Raw genomic sequence first — 22,713 nt, 5'->3', positions numbered from 1 at the left:
AAAGGGAATAAATTGAAAATTCCGAATACTTCAGAATATGGTGATTCAATTTTGTTTACTAAACGGATTTCTATATATTATACGGCGAATGAACTTAGTCGCTGGACTATGTGGTTTGTTTTCTTTACCCAGTGTTAGAAAACGGGATATGTTCACTTGGTTCTGAAGGTAAAAAAAAATCAGAGGGGTAGGGCAACCTGCTGGTTACTGAGGCAGTGCTCTTTGGTTGTAGTAGACATTTGTAACATTTTTTTCCATAATATGTTGCTTTCAAGGCAAAAAATATAATCTGACAATTGTTAGATCTAACAGTTTTCCAAACATTTTTTTAAAAAATGGTAAATACATGAAAATACTGCTTAAAGATAACACAGTTAGTACTTATTAGCACAATTACCGTGAAAAGATGAAAAGATTACATTTATGAAGAACGTAAATATGTTAGATGCACCTCTGCACAAGTGTGTATTTTGGGCCATACATGAAATATGTAGGGCCACGTCAATTTACATCCTTGTATTAGACAACCCCATTATCATATTTTGGACGTTCACATGTGATATGATATGTGCGATGATGCATAAGTCCCCGTCTTGCATTACGTGGAAACTATGCATACGAAATAGAAAGGTGTTCAGGCCCATGAATATGTTTTGTTTCAGGTTACATGGAAGGTATTTTAATGATGTTGGATTTTTTTCAACAATTAAGATTTTTTTCATACTCTGTGAACTTGAAGAACATTAGTTTCTAACACATTTAAGAGCAGAAAATGCACAGGTCACAGCACTCGTTTTTATTAAATAGGACATTTTCTTCTTCCAGTTTAATGTAATGCCTTCTCAGACCGCGCTAGAAAGACGTGAGGGGTACGTGTTGCACAGGTAGCAGTGTGCAACACAAATCAACCGAGTCTGATATTATTTTGCCTGGTTGCGTTCTTTGCTTCCAACGGATCTCCTTACAGAGGTTTTATTATCACAACTGCAGACCTTTACGGCACGGACAGACTAGTAACTGCTTATTTTCATCCTTGCGATAGTCCTTGTACTTTTTTATTATATGCCAAATACAAAAATGGGTTAGGGGTAAATAAAAGGGTGGGATAGCTGGACGGAGCGGAAAAAAGCAAAGGTGTATATTAAACAGAGAAAACCACGCCCCCAGAAAGCAAACAGACAAGGCGAAAAAAAACAAAGAAAAAAACAACAACAAAAAAAAACAACAACAACAACAACCGTGACAGTGGGGCACTACGCAGGGACTATGCCTTTAATATATGCGTAATGTTTTGGCTTCCTTGAAGTTTCAGACTGCGATTTTTTGTTGTTAACATTTTGTTCACTAGCTGTATATGGTACTTATTTTTATCCACTCACACTATACTGATGTGCACTTGTACTCGCAATTAGTAATGTAGAATAGGTAACTAGTTAGGTAGGCAGGCAGGCAGGTAGGCAGGTAGGTAGAATCACCATCAAGCCCAGTTCCTAGGAAAAACCTTATACATACTCCCCTGTAATCTGTTGTTAGGGTTCGAACCCATGGCCCCAGGTTGAGCGGGCAACATTTTTACCACTCCATCAAAAATATCAAATCATATCAAATCTTGATTACTTACCGAGGAACCGCTGATAGAAGTTTAGCTAGTTATTCCCTTTTTAGACGTAAGACGTTCGAACCCTGGGCAGATGGTTTTGACTAGCCATTCAGTAACTTTATATTACAACAAACTGTACCTGCGGAGGAAGTACTGCACGAGACTCATTCAGACAAACTGAATGCAATTTGGAAATCAGCTTTAGCATATATATGTCCGGAATGACTTTTTTAACAAATGAATATATTGACATAATATCTCGAGGCATGCTGGTACTAAGAGATGGACACGATCCTCGAGGCATGCTGGTACTAGGAGATGGACACGATCCTCGCGGCATGCTGGTACTAAGAGATGGACACGATCCTCGAGGCATGATGGTACTAAGAGATGGACACGATCCTCCAGGCATGCTGGTACTAAGAGATGGACACGATCCTCGCGGCATGCTAGTACTAAGAGATGGACACGATCCTCGAGGCATGCTGGTACTAAAAGATGGACACGATCCTCCAGGCACGCTGGTACTAATAGATGGACACGATCCTCGCGGCATGCTGGTACTAAGAGATGGACACGATCCTCCAGGTACGCTGGTACTAAGAGATGAACACGATCCTCCAGGCACGCTGGTACTAAGAGATGGACACGATCCTCCAGGCACGCTGGTACTAAGAGATGGACACGACCCTCGAGGCATGATGGTACTAAGAGATGGACACGATCATAGAGGCATGATGGTACTAAGAGATGGACACGATCCTCGAGGCATGGTGGTACTAAGAGATGGACAGGATCCTCCAGGCACGCTGGTACTAAGAGATGGACACGATCCTCCAATCATGATGGTACTAAGAGATGGACACGATCCTCCAGGCACGCTGGTACTAAGAGATGGACACGATCCTCCGAGGCATGATGGTACTAAGAGATGGACACGATCCTCGAGGCATGATGGTACTAAGAGATGGACACGATCCTCGAGGCATGATGGTACTAAGAGATGGACACGATCCTCGAGGCATGATGGTACTAAGAGATGGACACGATCCTCGAGGCATGATGGTACTAAGAGATGGACACGATCCTCGAGGCATGATGGTACTAAGAGATGGACACGATCCTCGAGGCATGGTGGTACTAAGAGATGGACACGATCCTCCAGGCACGCTGGTTCTAAGAGATGGACACGATCCTCGAGGCATGATGGTACTAAGAGATGGACACGGTCCTCGAGGCATGATGACACTAAGTGATGGACACGATCCTCCAGGCAAGATGGTACTTAGAGATGGACACGATCTTCGAGGCATGCTGGTACTAAGAGATGGGCATGATTTTTCCTATGTATTGAAATGAATTCGGACAAACATCATATGACAAAGAGTCACACTTATTTCTGAGTCTCTTACCATCGGTGAAATCATCAAAAAGGTACAAAGTGAGGAAAATACGTTGAAAAAACACGCCCGTTCTTTGAAATTTACGACGGAAAGTGCATCAGTTGTAGAGACAGAAACATTTCAATTGAAGAAATTCGTATGAAATACATGGTATCAACATATGCTCATTTTAAAATTGTAAAAATTGCAGTTATAGTCTAAGTCGCCCACTTTGTTACCCGTATGATTGGCTCCTGTGTACGGATGTCAGTTTGAATCATTTAGGCACAAGCTTTTACGTGTCATATGCAAATCATACAGAGAACTCTTCTTAATGATTGTAGGAGCAGGGGTTCGAACTCGCAATCACTGGATCACAGATCTATCCGCTTCACGTTTGAAGCTAATTCTACAGTACACAATATTTTAAATTGCATACCCATAAATTCGCAAATTCGCACTATTGTACATTGACCCATCACATAAAAGAACAAGTAATTATTATTTATTCAGTAAATGTTGTTAACCTGTAATCGACTATACAAATGGGTGACATAATATATTATGTTTTTATATACTAATGCTATTTTTATATGTGAATGACCTGTGATTTTTGATATTGCAAACAAAACGAGGCCTTAAAAATATACATGGGTTTTAACTTTCTTAAACATTTTACAAAAGCTAAGAAGTTAGTTAATGATCATGTACATGTTCATACGATCTTGAACTAACTATATTTCAGCGTATACATCTATTTATTTATTTTGTTGGGTTTAACGTCTCCCCGACACAAATATAGGTCATATGGCGACTTTCCAGCTTTGATGGTGGAGGAAGACCCCGGGTGCACCTCCGTGCATTATTTCATCACGAGCGCGCACCTGGGTAGAACCACGGACCTTCCGTAAGCCAGCTGGATGGCTTCCTCAAATGAAGAATTCTCGAACCCACATCGTTGAGTGGCAAGTGACCACTCGGCCACGGAGGCCACACTTCAGCGTACATGTTGCCGTTCCCAAGAAACGATCACGTACGTAAACTGTACCTGATGATTTAATGGTCTCGGTGGGTTATAAGCAAATTTAAGAAGCGAAGATGTTAATGTTAAAAAAAATTTATCCTCCTTTTCCCCAACCTATTTTTTTCGCCTGATTTCTTTTTTTTTTTATTATAATGAATAATGCCATTGGTATCATTCTAACGAACCCCGGGAGTGGTAAGGCCTAAAAAAATTTCTTTGTTTCCGGTTTCATGCTCAAAAAATTAGGGTAGGTAGGTTGGAAAAAATATTGTTTTTGGATTTTTTTTTATTAAGTGAGACTTTTCGGAAATTATTTTTATGTCCAAAAATGAATACAAATAAGGGGGTTATGCCTTTAGAGAATCAGTAAGTTGATTTCTAACATCACTGACTATGTTTAAAGCATAAAAAGTGAAGTTTTGCAACTTTTTGTTCAAAAGTTGAAAAACAAAATTCTCCAAGGCCATAAAACATTCAGGGTCGGGCCGAAAATTTAGGGTAGGTCGGGATACCGGAAACAATTTTTTTTTTTACGCCTAATCTGAACTTTTTTTTTACATTTTCAAAATAACTTTATTAGTTTTGAATTTATCGTCAAAACGATTTTGATGGGGCTACCTTAAAGCGAATTTACACGCTTATTTCAACAACCACATAGCGAGTCTGTATCAATATTTCATTGCACAATTCATTAAAGTCATGAAATTGGCATTGCGACAGGAACCAAACCAAAAACTTTGTCTTGCCTTAGCCAACACCAATACAGATGTGACTAATCACGTCAGTTTCTTGGGCGGCAGAGTATAAAATAGTGTAATAGTGTTTGGACGATTACTATTGATTGGCAACACTTTCTGTATTCACAACCATTGATTTTGTCACTGCAGCACGTGTACTACAACAAGTTGGGAGATTAAACAATACATGATCAACACTCTCATATAAAAGGTAAGAGTTTTCTATTTTCTAATTTTTTTTTTTAGATATTATGATTGAGAGTTTTGACGCGTTGATTGCGATAAGTTAGTCATCTTTGATGGAATAAAAATGATTATTTGACTTTAATATTGCAACTGTTTTTGATACTTGATGAAATTCTCTACAAATTGAAAAAAAAAAAAAAAACAACAACAACTGCATATTCAATAAAATCGTATCGTACATATGGTGCCGGGGAAAAAGTGTTAGGCACATGAACCAGAGTAAGGATGGATTTTAAGGGATGGATTTTAAGAAAAGTGAACCATGGATAAATTCATGCACAAGTTTGCGAATAGTTCGTTTGTCAGACAGTAAAAAAAAAAAAAACGGGCGTTATTAAGTTCCTCCTAATTGTAAAATGTATGTATACGTACTTTATCAGACAGTATAGTAACATCTATTGTATATAGTAGATTTCTATCTCTGTTTATCTTTATCCTAACTAAACAACATTATAACAGTGATGTTCCGGTGGGTCAGTAAGTAGGAAGTGGTTTATATTAGTGTCAATTACATGCCTGATTGTTATCAATAATTCAGTGGCTGTTAAAGCTCTCCGCAATTGAACCCTCATTATGCTTGGCGGGATTGATTCTGCTTTTGCGACCAGTGTAGATCATGATCAGCCTGCACATCCGTGCAGTCTAATCATGATCTGCATTGTTCGCTATTCAGTCAGTATATTTTTTGTGAGCACCCCTTTTAACGATTAATGGTACTGTCCAAATTGAAAGATGGACAAGTTCATTATAGAAATTTAGCAGGGTAAGGGTTTAACATCTACTTTTTTTAAACAACAATACTATTAGCATCAGTAGCCACGGCGTATGATAATTAGTGGAAAAAAGATAATTAGAGCACGTTGCATTGCTCAAGCATGTTGATTATTCCTTCGCGACCTTTACAAAGCAAATCATTTAGTAATTGGGTACTATAAGAGCTTGAAAGCGCCCCCACCCTCTCCTAATGGAAATTAATCAAATCCGGATCGATTGATTTTTTCATGATCAGAATTGCTTACTCGTACTTTCTGTGAAAGGCGCGAATCAAGGACAATTATAAGTATGATAGACTGAGCCGTCTCTGGGATCATTATATTTTATGGGAATTGGAATCCAATATCTGTATATTGTTGCAATGCAGAAAAGGCATTAGACCGCTATAAATATTTAATATCAAGGAATGGCATTCAAGTCTTGAATTTCGGAGACTGGCAAACTTGCACTGCTTTACAAGTCTTATTGCTGTTTAAATTTCAGAGTAAAGCAGAAGAACTCAGGACTGCAGGACGAGTAGAAAGAACAATGGAATATACAGACGTAATTATGGCTTAAATTTAGCCATCGTTTCATAAAATGTTTTTACATTACCTTTGGACAGAAAGGATGTGAAAATGGTCGACCTAAAATCATGGAACTGGATACAAATATAGTCGTGCATAGACAGAAACTATTCGGTTCTGCATTAAAATCATACTTCTTGAGAAAAATTACAAAATATCAAAACATTCTCCTGAAAAATGGTATTCATCTCTCAAATCAAAGCTATAGCTGTGATGACAGTCTCGCTATGCCCGGGAGTCAGTCATTCGAAGATCAAATAGAACTAGTGATTGGACACAAATCTGCTTCACCAAGTGCTTGCAAAGCCTTCTGGAAGATTGGAAATCGGATTAGCACTATAAAGCTGTTCAGATGGATTTATTTAATTGTTCAGAGAACCAAGGCCGCGAGAATTTTGCATCATTTAGATGGTATATCAGAAGGTGAAATTGAGACTGTGATAAAATCTGTAGGAGAAGAGATTGCCGTGGCATTCGAGTACCAGTTGTATCTCCTGGAAGGTGATTTAGAGATCATCAAACTGGCACAGCATGCAGGGGCATGTATCATAACGTACTTGAATTCCAAAGAGGCACATTATGCCCCAGAGAGTTTGCTTCAAGCGATTCTTGAGGTAAACATTACTAAAAATCATAAAGATGGCAGAAAGTACCGTAAAGACGTAGATACCTTTGTAATTATGAAGTTTAATGCAACCATACCGATTTAATCAAAACTTTCTAAAATAGTTCTATTATAAAAGAAAAATAAATTCTTGCTATTATATACAATTTAGAAATCATATTTGTCAATTATTTTGTATCTTTTAGCTCACCTACATAAAACAAATATGGCATTAAACAACTGATCAGATTCAGAATAATAACCCCAATCTCCCACTTTTAAAATGCCGATCACCCGCTGAACCATCTAAAAAAAAGGTACACACGTATACATTCTAATTCTTAATTAACTAATAAACTTTTAAAGAAACTGTTTCTATTTGCAGGTAAAACCACAAAGTAACAGCAACAAAGAAATCCTAAAAACTAGAACAATTTGTTTCAAAAACCAACAAGTCTGTTTAAGATGGAGACTGAGTCAAGTCCTGAAACAACCTGGACTGAGAACCATTCCAAGTGATATGGGTGAAGTAAGCAATGAGAAATCAAGTCCGGAAAAAGGTGATGAACAACCCCAACATGATGATGAAAAAGTAGATGGGATACTGCAGGGTGCTCCAAATAATTTAATAGAAACACAGCAGTCAGTTAATATTGAGCAAGATAAAAGTAAAGAAGAATTGAATAGTGTATCAGAAGATCTAACCACAACAAAAAATACCGAAAATGATAATACAACTTCAGGTGAAAATGTGGAAGAGAAACAAGGTAATACTTTAAGTACGAATAGTTCAGGGCATGATGAAAGTTTAATTTATGTAGCCGAGTCAAAGAAAACAAGAAAGCACAGAAGAATCACTGCAGTTGATATGGACTTCGAGAAAGGTGTGATGAAAGTCACAGATTACAGTGTGGAAGCAAGCGACTTTAGTCCCATTGGGAACGAAACTTCACAAGTTGATGGCAGTGACTCCACATCTATTGATGAAGATCTAGATTCGGAACATGACAATGTAGAATGTAACTTGTTGGAAAACAGAAACTCCATAAACACTCTCAGCTTAGATAATTCTCTGGAAGAAAATGCTATTCCAAGGAATTTAGAAAGTGCCATGGTTAGTAGTGCAGATGGAGTCAAACTTCTTAAAAATCGTCAGCTGAACAAGACTAATAAGGACAATAAACTTGATGAATTTGTTTCAGACGAACAAGTTGCCAGTAAAAATGAGGAAATAGAAAATGTTTTTGATACAGGAACATGCAATAAAAATGGTGAAAACAACAGCGATATCAAAATGCTCAATGAAGACGGTGCTGAATGTAGTGGAATTTATACCACTGAATACATATCACATAACTCTGTAAATACTCAAAGTAACATAACTAATAACACAGGAGATTTGTATGATCAGAAAGATGTACATGCTCATGAAACTGACGTACTTTCCAGTGACAATACATATCAGTCTAAACAAGAACCAAACATTACAACTGTTGAAACTGTTGTTACACAGGGTGATGACTCTATGCCAGATGTTGCCAGCATTGATAAATCTTATATTTTCTACGGCTGTTTTACCCCATATGGTGCTAAATGTAGACCGGAGATTTATGGTTATCGAGGACCACTGCATGTTTGGAACGAGGTGGAAAGATGCTATACACTTATTTACAATGACACAGTTACTGTTACCAGAAAAAACCAAAGACAGATTAAAAACAGTTCCCTAGATTTTCATCAAACATATATTCCAAAAACAGTTTGCAGGCATTAAATCTTAAGACACTGAATATATATATATATATATTATAATATCATCAACATGTGTGGTTGTAAAACATTCTGCAATGATCAGAGGATGGACAGCAGTATCGCAAAGATAACTTCCTTTAAAATTGTGGTTTTACTTTTCAAATAGTTCCAGAAAATTCTGAAATATGTTTATATACTTTGAATATTTTATGCACAACGAAAGAGTAGATTAACCTCATACAGAAATCTAACATATCATTGCTAACAGACATCCTGCTAACATGATATATCATTGCCAACATGACAATCTTGAACAAATTATGCTACTGATACACTGTGACATATTACTGCTAGAATGACATATCATAGCTAACATGACATTACATATCACTACAGCTTGTGTAGTACAACTCCAGTCTTTAAAATAATCTGCTTTGAAGTCTACAAATGCCTGATAAAAAAGACTCACTGTTTAGACATACTACTTACTGTAATCGTTTTCTTACATGCTTTGTTAACCATATCACACCTGAAATAATTTCGCAACAGCTTTGTTTCAAGCTTAAATTACCTTACTAATAATATTTCCAAGTATTCATAAATATATTACTAGAATCTAAACCTTTAATCTAAGATGTTACCAGAAATAAAGTATACTAACTCTTGTGCAGTTTCCTTTTGGACATAGATGACTAGCAAGGCAACATCATTAAACAGAAAGTGGACACATTGCAAATTTTCAGATGGGGATAGAAATAATTCCCTCAGACCTGGGTAGAGAGATTATAATCCAATCAATAGATGTATGTATCGAGGGAATATGATTGGATTATTCATTTATTAGAATTAAACGAAGAAGCACCTGGCAAATATTATGATAATAGCGGTAACTGCCAAGGACAGCTTAAAGCATGTGGGCATTTTAATTTTGTTATCGTAAATAGTTCCATTATAGTTATAGCTATTATGCATTAACCCATTGAAACAAAACTGCTCTGAAATGTACTTAATTTAGTTTGTCACATGCTCACTGAAAATGTTTGACAGAGTAATATATGAAGTCCAACAGGGTGTTAATCCAAGAAAAAATAATCAGACATAAACATCCTAATAATATTTACAGATCCACTTTATGCTGATTATGTAAACTAAGTTTCATTTCACTTGAATAGGAACTGTATAGACTTTGAGTACAGAAGAAGTGTGCCGGACAGACAGATTGACAGACGGACAGACAGTTCAACACGACATGTCTCCCTGGTCTTTCACACCAGGGGCATAAAAACAGCAGCAAGTCAAGTTATTATTTAAATCTTTATTTAGCAAGTGAATGCAGAATAAATCACTAGCTAAAACTACATCTTTCACAGTTCAATATACATTAACAATATGTGATGCACAAAATGATATAATCTAAATTACATTAATTAATCCATACTCTATATGAACCTACATATTATAGTTATCAACAATGAAATAGTTCTTGTTTATATTATCAGTATTCTTTTTTTTTAAATTATCATTTAAACTGGCTAGAGTTATAATTTCCACGGTAACTATTTTTATTATATTTTGGACAGAAAACATCTCTCAAAGTAAAATATCCACTTTAAGGTATAAAATATTAGCACTTAATTTTCTTTTTAACTGTATCCTTATAAATCTTTCAAAAAAAAAATATAGCAAGAACTTGTTTCAATCTTCTCAAGTGCTTAGAGATTAAGGTTCTTCATCTACTGGTTGCTTGTTCTATACGCCCAATTAAAAGAAAGTATGTCACATAAAGCACCATTTCCACTTTTCGGAGCTTAATGGTCACCTCTATCTTTATTTACAGTTTTCCTAATAAACACTTCAAATTCCTATTCTTTAATATAACTTGAAAAGTTAATAATAGCACACGTGTAACCTGTGAAATCATTGATATTCGTGGGTGACACATTTTCGAGGACTTCGAAGTTAAGCCAGTCCATATATAGTCCAATCTCAATGAACAAGTAAAATCCATATTCGTGTTCAAAAGTTGAAATCTGTGTATCCCAATGAAGTAGCCATTTTTGTCAAGACAATGAAATTTTGGGCCCACGAAAATGAATGAATTCACAGTAATTGGTTTTCAGTATTCTGACCTGAAGTTTACACAACACTACAGTAATGAACACATAATGGCTAAGGACAGCACTTTGACAGTCACATATGAACGAAAAATGATGGAAGTGTATTCCAGCACTAATTGCACTTTTTTCTGGACAACTGAAACGTAAGGCAGTAGTTTTCTTATACCTATACAGGCACCAGTACCCTAAATTTTTTTCAAGACCTGAAAGTATAGTAATGCAGGGTAGCTAATCAGACACAGGGTCAAGTGCATTCCCTGCCCATTTATGTCTGATGTGCCGTCTCATTTACACAAAATTCCACAACATTAAGAAGAATGATTAACTATATAACTAACTAGATAAGTTTTTATCATGTAAACATTTTGTTTTTAGTATTTTTGTTTGAAGTTTACGTTCAAGTTCTAACGATCTACCTCCAATTACATATGACAACTCTAGATAGTCATGCTAAATAGATAACAGCCTACACTGTTTATAATAGACACTACACTTGCTGTCTGATATGTGTATGTAAAAATGTAAAAACTAACTTCTGAGAATTGAACAATATATCTGTCATGTACAGCCTCAAAGACTGGCAACACTAAAACAACAACAAAAATCTTTGAAAAACTCTGACAAGGCTTCAGCATGAATGGCAAGGCTCTCTTAGAAATAATTTTCTAATCAACTACAAAATGCGAGTTAAAAGTAATGTGAAATAAATTTACAATACCACAATTCAAAATATTCATATTCAGGTAACATTTTTCTTCTTTATACAGTCAAACTTCATTAACTTGAACTAAACAGGACCGGCAAAGATTGTTTGAGTGATTGGCTGTTTGAGTTATTGAACAAAATTCATTATACAGGGATTTTTCCGGGACTGGACGACGAGTTCGGGAGAAGGGTGGTATACGAATTATCCGAGTTTGAGTTAACATAGTTTGACTCTATATGCATTACGAATGACAATACCATATAACTAACAACAGAACATAGAAATATACTTCAAACAGTTTTAGACAATGGCAAATATTGCATGAAATCAGTATATACGAAGTGTTCAAAAGTGATTCCATTGAATGCCAGACAAATGTCTGTCAAATTCCTAACTTTTTTTTTGACAGGTTTAACATAAAATTTTCGATACTATTCTAGTAACGTAACCACACCTTCCAAAGGTTCCTGGACTCTCTAAATATCCAACAACTTCCCCACATAAATCAGAGGTGGAAGTCTATTTTCTGTGTTCTGTGCAGAACATTCACTTCAGCCTTTCTCATGCTGCACCTCATCAGCTTATTTGGCAGTTTTTATTCATTATCATAGTAAGTATGTTTTTATTAAGAGCAAAACATAACAAATATGCTGATTTAATACAATATTACATTTTACTATAACTTTTACACCTTAACCTAAAAAAAGAAAACTACAGAAATACAAACATGTACTCTATAATACTAAAATTAGGAATAAAACAAATACACTAATTAACTATCACAGTCAAGTAAGGACGGTTTGTAATTCTAATAGTTCTTGAGATTCATAAATTATGTGAGACAGTTCTTATAAGATCTTTAACTTATAAAGCTCAGTAGATTCTTTTCTAGTTCAAGCAGACAAATACAATGTTAACTGGTAACTGGCATTAATTTTACACTGCAGCTTGTATTTTCATTTAATGAGTAATGAAACCGGACATTTCAATTCTGCGAGCCTGACAGTATCAAATTTTCCCCCCATTAATTTATCTTTATGAAGCATTACAGAGGTATTTGGTATCTAATGAATAAATAGGGAGAGGGATGTGTGTTGAGGGTGGTGGGGTGGGGGCATGGGTGTTTACTCCTTAAAATTTGAAATTCACAAATAATTCGAGTGAAACTACCAAATTCCATGCTAATACTATTTCTAGTTAAAGATTTCACAAACACACGAATGATAACTTTATGTTTATTTTCTGCATTTAATGGTAAATTCTATACCTGAAACTGTGGTGAAATGTTGTCAAACATAAAGGATGGTCAACTTTTCAAGGAGAACAACTGACCATCCAAGAAAGAAACTTCTAATCTAGAACTACTTGAGCTAGTCACATGTTATAACAAGACATGGTTCAGGGTTACTCTTTTGGTGAAAAAGGACACAACAGATCACAGGTAAATATAACAGAGAACAACATTATAACATGTCATGTCATGAACAATTACTGAACAATTAACAATACAGTAATACTGGTAAATGAATTGCTAGATACTGATCCCAGTTGCAAACAGTACATACTCATGATAAAGTTGTTTATACAAATTTTGTAAAACAATTCGGCTTGTTTTTGACAAATAAATATGAACAGACAGATGCTAGACGAAACGGTCCCATTTGGTTAACCTTGTACGGACGGACGAACGAACGAATAGGACAATCACTATATGCCTCCCGCATCAGTAGATGCCGGGGGCATAAAAACGTTGAAGATTTAGTTCAATAACAAAACAACAAACTAAAAGGTGGAGCTACAAATAAAATGGTCATTAAAACGGTAGCTAGATCTATTATTATGTATTCGGCTATCGTGGATTTTGCTAGGCTGGATCACATTCGGCACTTGCGTGCTTCATGAGTTCTGATCTGGCAAAAATCCATTTAAGCTGAATACACCATCCCAGATCGAGCTACTATTATAACTCCAGTTGGTTAATTTATTAATAGAAAGATTTCCATTTCATCTCTTCTCAGACATAAACAAAAGAAACTCAGGGGAAAAAATGACAAACCTAAATTTTTCCTTGATCATAAAATGACTTAATCTTTACTTTTCTAATTCACATTCTCTAAAATTGAGTTCAGATAAAGTTAAAATAGAAATTGGATCAAACACCTAGCAATTCAATCATAGTATACTAGTGGAATGTTTAGTTTCTAGAGGACGGACAAAAAAAACATTTAAAGCCAACTTTCATCAGTCTCGAGAAAACAATTTAAGTGTCAGCACACTAATAGATATGTATGTAATAGTATTTCAACATTACAAAACAGATACAATATATACAAGAGCTCGTCGAACACGAAATGCCCCCCTTGATGCATTTAGTTATTGCACAAGGAACAGAAATTATATGCACACTGTAAATAAGTATATGTAAACCATGTGACCCACAGGGCGGAGCCATATTTGACCCTTGGGGAATAATTTGAATAATCTTAGTAGAGGATCACTAGATGATGTTATATACAAAATATCAAAGCCCTAGGCCAAGAGGTTTTTCAAAGTTTTTTCCTATATAAGGCTATATAAACCATGTGACCCTAGGGGTGGGGCCATATTTGACCCCAGGGATATAATCTGAACAATCTTGGTAGAGGACCACTAGATTTTGCTACATACCAAATATCAAAGCCCTAGGCCCTATGGTTTTGGACAAGAAGATCAGAAACCATTTAACTGTTCCTGGCCAATGTGACCTTGACCTTTGACCTAATGACCTCAAAATCAATAGGGGTCACCTGCTGGTCATGACCAACCTCCCTATCAACTTTCGTGATCCTAGGCCTAAGGGTTCTTGAATTATCATCCGGAAACTGTTTTACTGTTCAGGGTCACTGTGACCTTGACCTTTAACATACTGACCTCAAAATCAATAGGGGTCATCTGCTGGTCATGGCCAACCTAACTATCAATTTTCCTGACACTAGGCCCAAGTGTTCTTGAGTTATTGCCTGGAAACCATTTTACTGTTCCTGGTCACTGTGACCTTGACCTTTGACATACTGACCTCAAAATCAATAGGGGTCACCTGCTGGTCATGACCAACCTCCCTATCAACTTTCCTGATCCTAGGCCTAAGCGTTCTTGAGTTATCATCCGGAAACTGTTTTACTGTTCAGGGTCACTGTGACCTTGACCTTTAACATACTGACCTCAAAATCAATAGGGGTCATCTGCTGGTCATGACCAACCTCCCTATCAACTTTCATGATCCTAGGCCCAAGTGTTCTTGAGTTATCATCCGGAAACCGTTTTACTATTCAGGGTCACTGTGACCTTGACCTTTGACATACAGACCTCAAAATCAATAGGGGTCATCTACTGGTGATGACCAACCTCCCTATCAACTTTCATGATCCTAGGCCCAAGCGTTCTTGAGTTATCATCCGGAAACGGATAGGTCTACATTCCGACCGACCGACCGACATCTGCAAAACAATATACCCCTCCTTTTTCAAAGGGGGGCATAAAAATACACAGGTTTTTATTATCTGCAAATGGATTTCTAGTTCATGGCATTTTGGTGTATTCAGCAGTATTTAGCATTGTTTAAATGGTAAAACGTCCAGACAGCTGCAAGGTATGTATAATGATGACTTGCAGTAGGCTTTTTGTCAAGTTTCACATGGCAGTGAACATTATTTTGACATCTCTCAATAAATACATGTATAAATAACTTTATTTCTACCCTTTACACAAGTTAAAATTCCTTCAGTTTCCTTCCTGAATTGGAAGTACAACATGTGACACATGGTTATGAAATGTCACAGCATATAAGATGACATATTATGTGTCTTCTTTACTAAGTAATGCCATTTCCATATTGGTTTAGTGATACCACTTCCATCCAGGTTCATTGGTACCATTTACATCTAAGTTTAATGATTTCATTTACGTCAGTTAATTGATACCACTTACATCTAGGTTCACTGGTACCATTTACATATAAGTTTAATGATAACTTTTAGGTTAACTGGTATCATTTATATCTAAGTTTATTGATACCATTTACACCTATTAATTGATACCCTTTACATCACACTTTACTGGTACCACACTCATAATGACTGCCTGGAACCATCCAATTTAAACTCACACTGTTCTATGAACTTGGAATGTTTTTCTGGTTTCTGTAAGGACTAGCCTCTATAATAAAATCCTCTTTGAAGAGCACAACAAAAACTCTATAAATATAATAAATATCACACCCTGATTTGTCTATGATATTCACAATGCTGTGTTCAACCCCATGGATTCTTCCCTCCTGGATCTAAAGAATCTGTAAAACGAATTTATCAAAATGTAAAAGAGAATGTTCACAGGAAACAATTTTTCATACTGAATATAGAAACTTCTTACTGCAGAAGTATTTTATTATACAACAAAGTACTGTGAAATCATTAATATTCGTGGGGGATTTATTTTCATGGATTTCGTGGTTGAGTTAATCCATGAAATTTAATCCCAACGAATAAGTGGAATTCCCATTCATTTTATGTTCAAAAGTTGTAATCCACGAATTCATATCCCCACGAATTTGCCATTCTGACCTAAACCACGAAATTTCATGCCCACGAAATTAAATGATTTTACAGTATTGTATAATGCAAATATAAAATTTAATACACCACTTTCTAAACCTTGAAATATAAAAGGAGGCTTCTCCATAACAGCTTTGAACAGATGAAATTTCTTAGATGAGTTTTCCTAAAATTCACTGCCAAACTTTTTACATTCAGTCAGACATATTCTCATAACTAAATTTCACATTTTCTATATGCTATGCAAAACTGACCTATGTCTGAATCATTTTCACTACAGCCAGGATAATTTTGTAATAAAATTCATATATTTGTAAGCTATATTACCATGGGGTGATTGCTGTTCCGCATGACTATCTTTTAAATTAGACCTCCGCATTTTAATCTCCTCCTCCGACATCAGACGAAGATCTTTCCTGGATATTTTTACAGGTGTTACATTTGATGATAGATGATGCCCTATTTTTCCAGAACTAGGCCTGTTACCATCCTCTTTTGATCTTTCAAGTCTACCGCCATCATCTCGCAACCGATCAACAGCAGTTCTGTGGTCTCGAGACCTATAGATGAAAGCATAAATCATGTCTGGTTTTTACAATAGTATAATTCATTCAAAAGTCATTTTAAGCTTTTTAAAATTTACAATACCCAATGGTCATGAAACATCAACACCCTTATAACCATAAAGCAAACATGAATATAAGGATATCTTCGATAAAATGAAGTTGTCAACTTTCTGACGGATTAGCATGAAACAAGAGCAAGGCCTATGGGTTCCAACCCTTGTCTGTAAGTGCATGACATTAGGCAAAATGTAAGATCAGGTTATGGTTCTTGACCTACATACTCACCTACTGATGTCAAATAATTGCACAAAACTTCACAGCTATAAATCTTATTATAGTTTTCAATAAAAGTGGATCTAAACAAAAATTCAAACTAAGAAATACAAATTTTCTAAGTACAATAAGGGCCACAATCCTGATAACATCAGAATGAGAATTATGGTTCTCAGCTTATTTATTCAATCGAAAGATGATAAAGAAGTGACAGTACACAATTTGAAAGTTATCACTTGTAAAAAGAAAACAGCCTGGATTATTACGGTAAAGCTATCCTACATAACCTGAATGTTACTGTGTACTTACAGATGGTTTCTTTCTTGGAATTAATACAGGTTAAGTCATTAAGTTATGAAGCTACACAATATTTTGTTTAACAAGACATCTTTGATTTTTTTTGTTTGAATGCCATTTTTCAACAGTTTTCAGTTGCAAATGGTGGTCAATTAATCTATCTAGTGTTCCAGGATCTTTTAACCAGTTCTCCATAAGTATCTGACAACAGAAGCAGATGTAGAGAATGAATGGCCTTGAAAGAATTGTCTTCATTCAGGTATATGAGAATATATGCCTTGTTGCAGTTCTCATCTCATGATCTCCTGATTAAATGTTTTGTTGTCAATCTAATAAGCTATCCAGGTCGCTTTCTCACAGCAAGATTTATATGATAAATCTTGTATTAACCCTTACCCTGCTAAATTTCTATAATGAACTTATCCATATTTCAATTTTGACAGTACCATTAACTGTAAAGGGGGTGCATACCTAAATGATACTGACTGAATGGGGAACAGTGTAGATCATGATCAGACTGCATGAATGTGCAGGTTGATCATGATCTACACTGGTCCCAAAGGCAAAATTGATCGTGTCCAACATGATAAGTGTTAAGATCTACTGCTAACAAAAGCCAGGACACTATATTCTCCAGTTTCTCAGGTTTCTCTGAACATAAGTACAGCGTATAGCACAGTACCTTGCAGAATGTGATTCTCTGTTCTGTGAGTGACTGTTCCCATGGTTATTGTTCTGGTTGTCACCAGCATCCCCAAGGCTACTTTGCACAGAAGCTCGTAAATCCATTTCTAAATAAATCACAACATTAAATAGTTATGATGTAATGTCCAGTTGAAAACAATACTTGATTAAAAGATTTAAATAAATAAAAAGAGTAAATATTTGGCTTCTTTAAATACTGGTGGTACAAGTTTCGAGACAATTTAAAGATTGAGAATCTAAATTCAAACAAGAGCCATGTCAGACATGGCTAATCCCCCCACCGGGCATATCATAATTGAAGGATGTGGTCCGCATCAGGGGTTTTAAGATGTGGAAGAAAGAATAAGTCAGTAGTGAGGTGGTTAACTGCTAAATTTTATTAATTTTCATGAAGAGTATAACTATGATGTTTTTCTATATGGCTACTGTAAAAAGAAGGAATGGAAAGCTAACAGGGAACAAGAGTGCCAGAATGTCACAATATATGCCCGTCAAAGCAAATTTCTTTACTCTAGCAGCTGTATTTGCAAATGGAATGTTAATTTTGTGGTTGTTTAGTAATCATTGTAAGTCTTTTGTTTTTTAAAGTCCACAAAAAACTCCTTACTAGGTAGAGATACCTTATATATAATAAATTATAAAATACACCTAAAACTGGAGAGTAACATCTATGCGTACCACAGAAAAGTGGTCTTGTTTTTTCCCTAGGGTCAATTATAAAAATGTACAATATAAGTTATTTATAGTAACAACTAAGGGAAGTTAATCTTTAAAAAAAAAAAAAAAAAAAAAAAAAAAAAAAAAAAATTGCAAGTCCACACAAAAATCTTTATCAGGAAGAGACTGGTCAAAATACACCTCAAAATTGGATTTAGCATGTTTGTTGTACTACAGAAAAGTGGTCTCGATTTTTCCCTACGACTAGTAATGAAAAAGTTACAATAAATGCTATTTAAAGTAACAACAAAGGAAGTAATTCTAAAGAAGGGAACTGCGCATGACACTTCGTCTCATGATGGTGTATAATTGTGCCAAGTTACATCAAAATCCCTCCATGCATGAAGAAGAAATGCTTCGGACAAAGTCATTCTTGTATCTGACCTTTGGCCTCTAAGTGTGACCTTGACCTTAGGCCTAGTGACCTGGATCTTGCGCATGACACTCCGTCTCGTGGTGGTAAACATTTGTGCCAAGTTATATCAAAATCCCTCAATGCATGAAGAAGAAATGCTCCGGACAAGGTTTTTATTCTTGTATCCTTTGACCTCTAAGTGTGACCTTGACCTTAGACCTAGGGACCTAGTTCTTGCGTATGACACTCCGCATCGTGGTGGTAAACATTTGTGCCAAGATATATCAAAATCCCTCCATGCATGAAGAAGATATGCTCCGGACAAATTTCATTAAAGGTCCATTACTAAGGGAAAGTGAGTTGGCAATTTTTTTCATAGCCAGTGCATAGACTTCTGCAAGACACTAAATAATGAAGATTGGCAGGTCAAAATTTACAGAAGGTCTTTGGAACTCAAAGAAATGTATGTGTATTATGTTGAAATTTCAATGAATCGACAGAATGACCCCCAGGTCTTTTTAACTTATTCATACTTCATAGAAAAATAATTGTACATATACTGCGATTTATTTCGAATTTCTACATACCAACTTTCATTTTCCAATAAAATGAAATAGTTTCTGTGCTTTTTAAAAGAAATTAAAATGTTCACTTTCCTTAGTATTGGACCTTTAAGAAAGTATGATAAAGGGGAATAACTCAAAAAATAGGCAAGGTAGAGTTATTGTTCTTGCAAACTGCACTTCCTCCCAATGTGTTCTATCAGTGTATGAAGTTTGAAGAAAATCCCTCCAGTACTTTTGGGGTTATGCTCCGGACAAAATGTTTTAAGAAAATATGATAAAGGGGAGTAACTCAAAAAATAGGCAAGGTAGAGTTATTGTTCTTGCACACTGCACTTCCTCCCAATGTGTTCTATCAGTGTATGAAGTTTGAAGAAAATCCCTCCAGTACTTTTGGAGTTATGCTCCGGACAAATTTTTTTAAGAAAATATGATAAAGGGGAATAACTCAAAAAATAGGCAAGGTAGAGTTATTGTTCTTGCACACTGCACTTCCTCCCAATGTGTTCTATCAGTGTATGAAGTTTGAAGAAAATCCCTCAAGTACTTTTGGAGTTATGCTCCAGACAAATATCGTTGCGGACGCACAGACGGACGGACGGAGAGCATTTCTAATATCCCCTTCACCTTTGGTGGGGGGATAAATAATATTTTATACTGCTTTGATGGATTTTAACTGAACAATATGACAACTATGCAGGTATATTAATGGAGTAAAACATGCATCTCCAAGTGTTATTGCACTAAGTACTATGTAGTACAACAAATCTTCAACAAGTTAGCTACACAGCTTTTGTACATAATTTTACATGTCAAGCAAAGAATCCAAACCACACCAGTAAGGGTGAAGTGGTATGAAGACCAAAATACGAGTAAGGTAACAGCACACTGTATAAATACACAGAATAAAGTCCATGAATGATTTAAATTTCCAAATTTTTTATCTTCAAAAGTTTGAATTTGTGAAACAGCAACATTTTGTGCCCACAGAATTGTATGATTTTACAGAATGTGAAATATGAATGTGCTAGACTGTATTATTACCTTGTGCAGGAATGGTTCCACTAGAGACATACTCTCTTAATCTCTTCTTCAACTCTCGGCTTGTTTTCTTATAGTAATATAAATCTTTCTCCAGTTGAGTCACCCTGAAAATATTACATTTAAAACTGTTAACTGTGTTTACATGACAGCAAGCAATGGTGGGCATGTAGTAGGTAGCAAAACACAACACAACCAAGAAAAAGACTGATGTGTGTGAAAGGAGGGTGGATGGATGGAGTAGGGCCAGAAGTGTATTTACTTATTGCAAACAAGAACTTTCTTGTTCTCAGAAAATGACTGGTGATATTACTGGTAAATGACTTTATACCTGACATATTTTTCAGTTTGTCATGGAGAATCAAACTTATAGCTTTTTGAAAGTCTTGCATTCACCATACCCTGCTGTTCCATGAGCGATTACATCTACTTACTGCCATACCAAATCACCCAAAAGAGTATTTTAAGTCTGTAGTGTTATTTACAACTTTAGAAGTATTAGATCAATGACTTAATAAGTCTTAAATGACAGTTAATTTCTGTTTTATAAAAATTGCATCAACTTAATCACATATTATCATTAGTTTCCACCATTTTCTAGAAGCTGATGCATTCACTATAGTATGAAGTGAGCATAGCCTTTTGCATTTTTTACAGTCTTTCGCAGACTGGACAAATGTAACTGTTTAGACAAGTCATTACCTCTGCTCGATGGCTGGATCATGGCCATTAATGACATTATTATTCGAGTTTCCTCCATTTTCCATCAGCTGGTGCATCAACAACTGTATCTTCTGTTCATACTCTTTCTGCTGGGCCATCAGTCGCCGGTCTATCTCAACCGCAGATCTCTGTAACGTACCTTCCAACTCTCGTATCAGTCTCTCCTGCTCATCTATTTTTACCTATGGGATGAAATTTTATATAGTATATGCCTCAATCACAATAAGATAAAGTTACAATGCACAAAATCAATACACTCTCTTTATTATTGCTCTAAACTGATATAAAAGAAGTTGTTCATACATATCATACCAAAAACTTTTAGTTGTAATTAACTTTGATATACTGGAACAATCAATATATAGTGGAACACTTCTTCCTTGAATATCAATGGCACTGGTAAGGAGGGCTAAGATGCTTTGCTAAAGAGGGGAAGGACCCGGGTTCAAATCCTAACTATTCCCACTGCAGTGTATCCTTGCGCAAGGCACTTTATCATGATTGCCTCAGTCAACCCCCAGCTGCAAATTGCTGGGGGTAAGATAACTGGTTTTAACTGTACTTGAACTAGGGTCACTCAAAAGCTCCACAGAGCTTAAGTTCATTGTTTCACAGAGTGACAGTAAAAATATTTACCTTTACTGTTACCTGTACCATTGTAAACTAACATGTAAATGTACATTTTGTATATAAAAAATCCAGAAACAGCAGCAAACTCAAGATCTAACAGAAACATTTATCTTACCTCCATTTCACTAGAATGTAGACTGAATTTTCTTTCTTGTTCTCTAAGATTAACAACCTTTTCAAAATACTTGGCAAGAAGTGTTTTAAGATCTTGTGCTGATAGGGAGTTCATTCGGTTCACAAAGTTATCTTCACTCTGTAAAGTAGTGATAATAGTATTATGATATGATGATAGACGATAGTATTAAATATGTCAGCCAATAGTAACAATCTTTAACTTGAACATCAGAACAACCAAAAATCTTTTACACTCTCTCCATAGTAACTATTTAATACATTCAAGTATATTCAGTAGAAACAAGGTGTAGATGTTACTCAGACTGAAGTTATTTTCAACCTGCTGTTTACATTATTATTATTTTACAACAACTGTAAGGTTGTCATAACATAATGCTAACCATGCTCAACAATGTACTCCTAACCAGCTTTCATGGCACTGTCAGGGACTGGAGGAGACTAAAGTCCATCTCTCAGTAATAGTCATTTTTCACCACAGAATTCCTCTAAATTAAGTCTAAACTGAACTCCTTGGTTGAATTTCATTAATCCCAAATTTAATATCAAGACATCAAAATTCCCTTTTTTTCTGGTTTTCCACTGTGATATTACCCCATATCCTCATGAAACTT

The 22,713-nt window shown here is 35.7% G+C and overlaps 2 protein-coding genes across 11 annotated transcripts in view; one reads left to right on the top strand and one right to left on the bottom strand.

Moving 5' to 3' along the window:
- Positions 1–81: 81 nt before the first annotated feature.
- On the top strand, positions 82–8,946 carry LOC123535569 (uncharacterized). Of its 2 annotated transcripts, XM_045318263.2 has the most exons (4): positions 82–168; positions 4,894–4,954; positions 6,247–6,943; positions 7,319–8,946. In XM_045318263.2, the coding sequence occupies exons 3-4, from the start codon at positions 6,398–6,400 to the stop codon at positions 8,705–8,707; spliced, it is 1,935 nt and encodes a 644-aa protein (XP_045174198.2). In that variant the 5' UTR covers positions 82–168; positions 4,894–4,954; positions 6,247–6,397; the 3' UTR covers positions 8,708–8,946. The 2 variants fall into 2 exon arrangements, with proteins under 2 accessions (XP_045174198.2, XP_045174195.2); XM_045318260.2 differs by lacking the exon at positions 82–168 and having other exon boundaries at positions 4,604–4,954.
- A 1,039-nt stretch (positions 8,947–9,985) lies between these two features.
- Positions 9,986–22,713, bottom strand: part of LOC123535567 (kinesin-like protein KIF27) — a 61,192-nt gene continuing 48,464 nt past the window's right edge. For all 9 annotated transcript variants that reach the window (XM_045318248.2, XM_045318249.2, XM_045318250.2 and 6 more), the window contains 6 exons: positions 22,083–22,220; positions 21,317–21,519; positions 20,618–20,721; positions 17,916–18,024; positions 16,425–16,657; positions 9,986–15,835 (listed from right to left, as the gene is read on the bottom strand). In XM_045318248.2, the coding sequence (XP_045174183.2) occupies positions 15,798–15,835; positions 16,425–16,657; positions 17,916–18,024; positions 20,618–20,721; positions 21,317–21,519; positions 22,083–22,220 (825 nt within the window). In that variant the 3' untranslated portion in view covers positions 9,986–15,797. The remainder of the gene's footprint in view (positions 15,836–16,424; positions 16,658–17,915; positions 18,025–20,617; positions 20,722–21,316; positions 21,520–22,082; positions 22,221–22,713) is intronic.

Source organism: Mercenaria mercenaria, chromosome 17, assembly GCF_021730395.1.
Source record: "Mercenaria mercenaria strain notata chromosome 17, MADL_Memer_1, whole genome shotgun sequence".
Taxonomy (NCBI): domain Eukaryota; kingdom Metazoa; phylum Mollusca; class Bivalvia; order Venerida; family Veneridae; genus Mercenaria; species Mercenaria mercenaria.
This window is presented reverse-complemented; position numbering and strand designations above follow the sequence as displayed.